This window comes from Triticum aestivum, chromosome 6B, assembly GCF_018294505.1.
Source record: "Triticum aestivum cultivar Chinese Spring chromosome 6B, IWGSC CS RefSeq v2.1, whole genome shotgun sequence".
Classification (NCBI taxonomy): Eukaryota; Viridiplantae; Streptophyta; class Magnoliopsida; order Poales; family Poaceae; genus Triticum; species Triticum aestivum.
The window spans coordinates 129542835-129550993 of NC_057810.1; the positions used below are offsets into that span (position 1 = coordinate 129542835).

At 47.1% G+C, this 8159-nt stretch overlaps 1 protein-coding gene across 1 annotated transcript; it reads right to left on the reverse strand.

Annotated features, from left to right (window-relative positions):
• Window positions 1–463: 463 nt before the first annotated feature.
• LOC123136123 (wee1-like protein kinase) lies at window positions 464–4297 on the reverse strand. The gene is made up of 9 exons (XM_044555420.1): window positions 3785–4297; window positions 3629–3689; window positions 3496–3559; window positions 3081–3344; window positions 2831–2895; window positions 2609–2718; window positions 2344–2530; window positions 1725–2078; window positions 464–973 (listed from the first exon to the last, which is right to left on the reverse strand). Exons 1-9 carry the CDS (start codon window positions 4123–4125, stop codon window positions 875–877), a joined length of 1545 nt encoding a protein of 514 aa, XP_044411355.1. The 5' UTR covers window positions 4126–4297; the 3' UTR covers window positions 464–874.
• Window positions 4298–8159: the final 3862 nt, after the last annotated feature.

Below are 8159 nucleotides of genomic sequence, written 5' to 3' on the forward strand. Positions count from 1 at the left end.
ATAGCAAACAAATGGGTAGTAAATTCCGATGATTCTCTTCATACCAGGTGAAAACACGCAACAAAAGTGAAATTCTCGTTTATTTACACTGGGAGCATGCCACAAGTCCAACTAAAAAAAGGACATCATAGACGCGGAGTTTCTGCTCCCGGGCTCATCTGCACCCGTGCTCAGAAAAAAATCAAAACAAATACTAGCAAAATTCATTTTTTTGGTATGGTAGATAATTTGATGCGTGAGGTCTGCTCCAAATATCACAAAAAAGACAAATTCAAGGTATGTAACTATTCACGCACTGTTCTGACCCGATTTGTCTTTTTACCGAGAGCTGCTCAGATATCCAAATGAGTTGAAATTTGAAGCAAACCTCACGCATCAAATTATCTACCACACACAAAAAAAATGTATTTGTTTTTAAATTTTTTTCTGAGCAGGAGCACATGAGCCTGGGCACCGAGTTGGATTTCCGATCATAATCCTTCCTTTAGTTCCCCCCACACAACGATCACAGCAGTCAAGCAGACTACCCACAGCACCAATACACCAGCAAACCAATGAAGAGTTCCTGGCTCTCGAGGAATTGAACACAAGATGCACAACCCCCAGACCAAACCCAAAACACCCGGGACCAACATGGCCATAACTTACAGATATTGCTGAAGTTCCCAGCGCGGAAATGGCTTCACAGCTTAATAACACTCAGTAGCTATACAGGAACAACAGATCAGGGCTAAAAACTGATCCGTGGCGCGTTTTCGGAGAACCGCTTTCAGACAGACAAAATTTGGCAGCAGCCGTTGTCGTGCTCGCTTGCTTGGCCGGTGGCTGCTTGCCCGCTCTCCTACTGCAGGATCTGAATGACGGATGTGGCGTCCTACTTCTTTGCCGATGCATTACGAAGCTTCTCGAAGATGGGGTGTCCCAGGATCTCTTTCGCAGACGGCCGCCTCATGGGATCAGGGTCCATCATCGACTGAAAGTAAGCAACAAGTGGGAGTGAGCAAGCATGTGAAATGCCTGTCATAAGGGAGGAAATCTTTCTGGGACTTGAATGCTAGAGTTCTTTAAGTTGCCAAGCAACTGCAAATTGCAGCTCTGTAGATAGGTCATAGCTGTGATGGTAAATCCCTTCACCCAAAGAATCAACTGAATTGAACAAAGCTAAAGGTGAAAGAAGTTCATTCATGTGATGCTTCTTTATATGATATGATGGTCATGAGTAACAAAGCGGCAATAGGTACCATATAGTTCGTGTTAGTTTTATAAAAAGGATGCACAAGCACCACTGGAAGCGTTAGCATTGTGCATGTGCGTAAAGAGTCGACATGCAGAGTGCCAATAAGAGGTATCAGTAGCGAGGTACTAGTGTATTATGCTAGTGCTTCATCAGTTGGAAGAAATGCACAACATGATTACACGAAAGACACTTGCTTCTGCATGTATGTTAGCAACATAGCAGCAAACTTTAAGCTTTTAGCCACATAAGTTTTAAAAAAACATTATGTTGTGTTGGATTACTTGGGCGATCATGAATATTATTGAGCATGGGGATTAGATTAAGGAAGAGTGTAGCCCTCATTTTGAATTTTGAATGTAAGGGGTTTAGCTACAAGGGGGAACTATAGTAGAATAGTATAAATTGATTTTCAATCTGGATACAGAAATGCAGGGCAAATGAAAGTAAACAGCTGGAACGGGAAAGCCACATGGTGATGATGCCATACCTTGATTAAACTCTGGAACTGCATTGGGTGTCCTGGTAGCAATGAAATTTTGCCCTCTCTGAGACTTGCAAACTGGTGTCCAGAAACAGGAAGCGGAGTGCCTCTTATAAGCTCGTAGACAGCTGCCCCAAGAGAAAAGATGTCTACCTTGTCAAGATGCTCATGCTTTTCATTCAACATTTCTGGAGGCATATAACGAGAATCTCCTTCTTCGATTGCCAAACTTCGATCAATAAGTGTAGCACAACCAAAATCTCCAAGCTTATAAATACCATTCCTGACATATATGTTATCTGGTTTCACGTCAAGGTGTGCTACACCACGCCCGTGAATGAAGTCCAAACCTTTGCAGATCTTGCATTTCACAAAATTTACTTTCAACGTTAGTAGGTGAGGTGCACATGAAAGAATGGTTATATTAATAGGTGAGGTGTACATGAACGAATAATGCATGGGTGGTTAACAGCAGATGATGAACCCAAGAGTACTTACATAATTTTGAGAAACTTGTTAGAACAACTATTACAATGGTATACTAGTCACGTTATGACATTGAATCCATTTTGCTTCAAATACTGACCATTGACCAACAAAAAACAAAATGGATTAGTAAACCAACCTGATACAACAGTTCCAGGGCATCCCCAAACTCCAACGGCTTGTCCCCATTCACAGATAAGGAGCGGTCACATAGTTCCATCTGGATAAAAAGTTTTTCGGTCTCGAACCAAGAGGTGAAATATCCAACTATGTTCTCATGGTTACCTAAGGCCACCAAAGTATGAACTTCCTTCAATGCTTGCCTCCTGTAAATAAATATACAACAAAGGGGATTAGTTAATCGTGGTCTAACTACTGAAGCAAGAGGGCTTCCATGAAACTACCTGTCCATGTCATTATGCAGCTGCTTGATGCTCCGTTTTACTGCGTACAAGCAGCCCTCTATCCTCCTCAGAACTTTAAACACGACACTGAAGTTTCCACATCCAATTTGCTGAAAACGAACAATTGTCATGACCCAAACCTCCACAAAATGTAAAACTAAAGCCTGAACATGAACACATAAGAAATATCAAACACATAAGAAATATCTAATGAGAGCATACCTCAATTTCATGGAAATCGGTACGGTAACGTGAAAGACCGTCAGCGCCAATAGAGGGAGAAGACCCTAAATACAGATATTTTGTCTGTTAACTCTTTTTTTTGTGAGAAAGATGCTGCTATGAATGTTTCTTATTGAGATCGAAAATCACACGCAATGATTACATGTTATTAACCTTAAAAACATGTACACATAATTCGAAGGGATGTGAAATGAACATGTTTCAATAACACCAAGCACATAAATGTTACCTGATGATTTGCATTTCCTCACGCAGAAAACATTATCATCTATTCGAGGGTCCATATTATATGGGTTCTTGATGCACGGTGGAGGCGTCACCTGGGAGCGCAGAACTCTTGCTGAATGTGGGACATAGCTACCTCTCTTTTGCGAACTAGGTTGTGCCATCTTTTCTTCCTCTGGATCATCTTGACTTAGAGAAAATCGGACCGGAGTAATCTCCTGGCTATCCACCTCCAAAAGGTCCGTGGGTCGGCCTTTGGGGGAAGAATCTGTAAGCAATGGCGTTTCTTTATTAATACAATAACATCGAGCCAGAGCAAGCATATCAAACTCTGAAATTTAGGCAACTGGATCTTGAGGCAAGACCATAATGATGATATCAGATCAATAAAGAATTAGTTTGAGCATTTGCAGTCTCACCTCTCTTGTACCTCTTGCTCCGGGCGACTGACTTCTCTGGAGATTGGGGGCAAGGGGTGTTCTCCTGCAGATAACCCAAACAGATCAGATAAGCAATGTAATCCCACACAAGAAAATATGTGGTTTTTCTCACCTTATCGGCGTCGAAGCTGCTCGCCATCTGCGGCGCATCGGGCGTGAGGTAATCCGGGGTACTGCAAAACAGCGAGCGGCAAGAGGGATAGGGTTAGCCCGAGATGCGCGCGCACACTGGACACAGACTGCAGCTCGGATCGAATCGGAGATCTACCAGAAGAAATCCTGGCTGAGGATGCAGGCGTCCCTGTCCTCCATGGGCACGTCCGCGTCCATGGGCGCGACCTGCTGCGGCGGAGAGGGGGCCGGAGCCGGAGCCGGGGCCGGGGCTGGGCGGGAGTCCTCGAGGAGCTCTCCAAAGGGCTTGGGCGAGGCGAAGGGGCGGTCGGCGAAGAGGGGGAAGAGGGTGACGTGCTCGAGCTTCTGCGAGAGCTCCCCCGACGGCGAGCTGCCGGCCGCCGCCGCCATCTGCGCCTGCGCCTTGGTCGCGGGGGGCGTGAAGCGGCGGCGGGACTTGCTCCCGCCGCGCGGGTCCGGGGTCTTGGTCCTCAGCATCGCCGCCGTCCGCTCGCGAGGCCTCCCTCCCTTCCCGGCGCGGCGGCGGAATGCCGGATTCGAGTCCGCGGCGGGGCTGGGGTTTGGCTGTGGGGGTGGGGAGAGACGCGGGGCGTGGAAGGGAGGAAAGAAATGATTTTTAGATCGAGAAATCTGAAATTGGAGGGAGCTCTGGCTGACTGTGGCGGGAGAGATAATAAATAAGAAAAACGTTTCGGTGGGAAATGGGACGTCGTTTTGTTCGTGGCCGTTTCTATCCAGATCGGGATGTTGGGCTAGCCCGGTGGGGATGTGTTGCCGTCCCTCTTTTTTTTGGTTAGGCTGTTGGGCTGGGCGTGTCTACTTTGTTGCCCTAGGCCCAGATTGGTAATGGCATTTTGGTAGGTATTTACACTCATCATGCTGGCAAGGCAGGTGTGGAGGTTGCTGCAGAACGCAAACACACTTTGTGCCCGTGTACTCAAAAGCATCTATTATCCGACCACAGATATTTTGGAAGCTGGGCTAGGGGGCCGACCTAGCCAGATATGGTGAGCAGTTCTGGAAGGGAGGGATGTTCTCAAGCAGGGGCTAATCAAACACATTGGTAATGGAGCGTCGACCAAAATTTGGAACACAATTGGCTCCCAAGGGACGAGATGCTCCGGCCCTATGCATGCCTAACACAACCCCCCCCCCCCCAACAATGGTTTCGGAGCTCATCTCTAATGCTACGGCATCTTGGGACAGACAACTTGTGCAAACAACCTTTATGCCGATGGATGCTGATCTGATATTGGGAATCCCTCTATGCACTCGGAATATGTCAGATTTTTGGGCTTGGCACTATGAAAAACATGGCAACTTTTCGGTCAGGTCAGCTTATAAGATGATCATGCAACTAGACAACGCAGAGAGGCGTGGCTCGAGGGATCGGCAGGACCGTCCAGTGCCAGGGCTGATTCTGTTGCGTGGAAATCATTGTGGAGTACTGCAGTCCCGGGGAAGGTCAGAATGTTTTTGCGAAAATTAGCGAAACAGTCGCTGCCTACAAACGATGTACGAGCGCACCGGCATATGGCAGATTCTAGCCTGTGCGGGTTCTGTGGAGTACAAGACTCATGGCGACATTCGTTATTGGAGTGCACCATATCGCGGAGTGTATGGACGTTGGGAGATGAGGAAGTGCTGCATAAAATCATGGCGACTACAGAACCTAATGCAAAGAATTGGCTGTTCACTTTGATCGAGAGCCTGTCGCAGGATAGTTTTGCGTTGCTGGCGGTCATGGCGTGGTCGATATGGCATGCTCGACGTAAAGCTATTCATGAGGCAATCTTCCAAAGTCCCCATCAGACACACTCCTTCATCACAAGTTTCACGGCAGAGCTCGGTGTGATTAATGATTCAAACCGATGCCCCCGAAAAGGAGCGATCCAGCCACCGCAACAAAGACAAAACCCTAAGAAACCACCTCCCGGAGCATACAAAATACATGTTGATGCAGCTGGTCGCGCTAGAAGAGGAGGAGCGGCTGCTGCAGTTTGCAGAGATGAAGCAGGGAATTATATTGGGTCTTCGGAGTTGGTTCTTGAGGGTGTCACCGGCCCTGCATCTTTGGAGACGATAGCATGCCGGGAGGCATTGTCCTTGGCGGAGGACCTCAACATCCACAACTTTGTCATTGCATCTGATTGCAAACAGTCAGATATTGGCCACAATGCGGGAGGAAGATATGGAGCAATTATCAGTGAGATTTGCTTTAGAACTGTTAATGTCCAATGTAAATTTACTTTTGAGTGTCGTGCTACGAACTATGAAGCACACGGTTTAGCTAAATTTTCCCTTTCTAGAGGTCCCGGTCGCCACGTCTGGTTTGGCGTTCCGTACGACCTCACTCGTATCCCACTTCAGGTGGCTTTTGATGAATAAAGTTATTTATCACCCCTAAAAAAAGGTATTTACACTCACAATCACATCACCTGGTTTTCCTAGGTGGAGACAGATGCAAAAAACAAAAAAAGAAAATATCTACTAAAACATTCATACGAATCACAAACGGTTTTCGCTTTTGTGTTTATTGTGCCGCTATCTTTCAAACTATATTCCATGTTGTTAGGTTTTGATATAAAAATTGACGTGTAAGTGCACTTTTCACACTAGTTTGCGTACTTCTATTATTAGGGCTCATTTTGTTGCTAGGATCAACCCCAATTTTTCTTGATGGAGATATATGCAAAATTCAAAACAAGAAATATCTTCTAAGCCATTCATCTGAATCACAAACGGTTTCGCCTTCGTGTTGTTGTGTCGATATTGTTCAAACTTTATTCCAACGGTTAGGTATTGAAAAAAAATGATGTGCAAGGGCAATTTTCAGGCTAGCCTGCGTGCTTCTACTATAGTGTGTGGTCTTCCAATGTTGGTGTGCGTACTTCCCATGTTAGTGGTGTGTACGAACATGGGGGTTTCACATACCTCAAATTAAAGAAAATACACATGTGAATGCACAGGGCAGTACATATGCTCGTATGGAACTACACATATCGCGGAGAAAGTGAACATATCTCTCCACAGTAGTGTACATGCCCATTAGGAAGTACCCATGCACTGCACCGGATTACATGAGCAAAACTAGAAAGGAAAATGAGTAAAACCGGAAGAAATGGGAGAACCCATAGAATGATAGAAACACAAAAAGGAAAAAGAGAAAATCAAAGACACGACCTCCTGCGCGGGCCGGGGGCTGGGAGTATGAGGGAGTTTGGTCTTTTTGAAGCTAAAACGTCCACCGACTCTTTATTCATTAGGCGCTAGCATGTCTGACCGTAAACAATTAGTCAGTCATCCAAGAATTGTTTCATACAAGTGCATAAAAATAGAAAGTTTTAACGAATGCCTAGTTAAACGGTGTGCTACCACATTAATGAGGGTGTTTGGTTGGCATCCACACCACCTCAGGCTTGCCCTGTACGCTCTCTGAAGTCTACCTGGCACTTGTTTTAGTTTGTGTCCAGAGAGAGAATACATTTCTGCCCTGGTTGGCGTAGGCTTGTGATTAGCATGGTAAAGTTGAATAAAAAATAGGCAAAAAGATGCATAGTTCAGGCAATTGGATTAGCCTTGGCCGGGCGTCCTATTTCTTTCACCTGGACCGTGCCGCACCATGCTTGGTGTTGACATCAGATTTTGGCACAGTCAAGAACTTATTTAAGATAGCCTCAAATGGAAAAGTGTTCTACATGAAAAAGGTTCGTATTGTTGATATGAACATTGCGCGTCAACTTCCGTTCACGACGGCCGTCGCGCACTTTTTTCCCGTGTCCATGTACAGCCCGTTCACGGGTCCGTGTAAGGGTTCGTGTACGCGGCGTGTGCCACGTACATGGTTTTGCCCAGTTTTCCATGATGCTCGTCAACTTCCGTTCACGACGGCCGTCGGGCACTTTTTTCCCGTGTCCACGTACAGCCCGTTCACGGGTCCGTGTAAGGGTCCGTGTACGCGGCGTGTGCCATGTACATGGTTTTGCCCAGTTTTCCATGGCGCGCGTCCACTTTCGTTCATGACGGCCGTCTGGCAGTTTTTTCCCGTGTCCACGTACAGCCCGTTCACGGGTCCGTGTACGCGGCGTGTGCCACGTACGCGGTTTTGCTCAGTTTTCCATGGCACGCGTCCACTTCCGTCCACGAGGGTGTCAGCCAGTTTTTTCCCGTGTCCACGTACAACCCGTTCACGCTCCGTGTAAGGGTCCGTGTACGCGGCGTGTGCCACGTACGTGGTTTTGCCCAGTTTTCCATGGCGCGCGTCAACTTCCGTCCACGACGGCCGTCGGGCACTTTTTTCCCGTGTCCACGTACAGCCCGTTCACGGGCTCCGTGTAAGGGTCCGTGTACGCGGCGTGTGCCACGTACGTGGTTTTGCCCAGTTTTCCATGGCGCGCGTCCACTTCCGTCCACGACGGCCGTCGGCCAGTTTTTTCCCGTGTCCACGTACAGCCCGTTCACGGGTCCGTGTAAGGGTCCGTGTACGCGGCGTGTGCCACGTACGTGGTTTT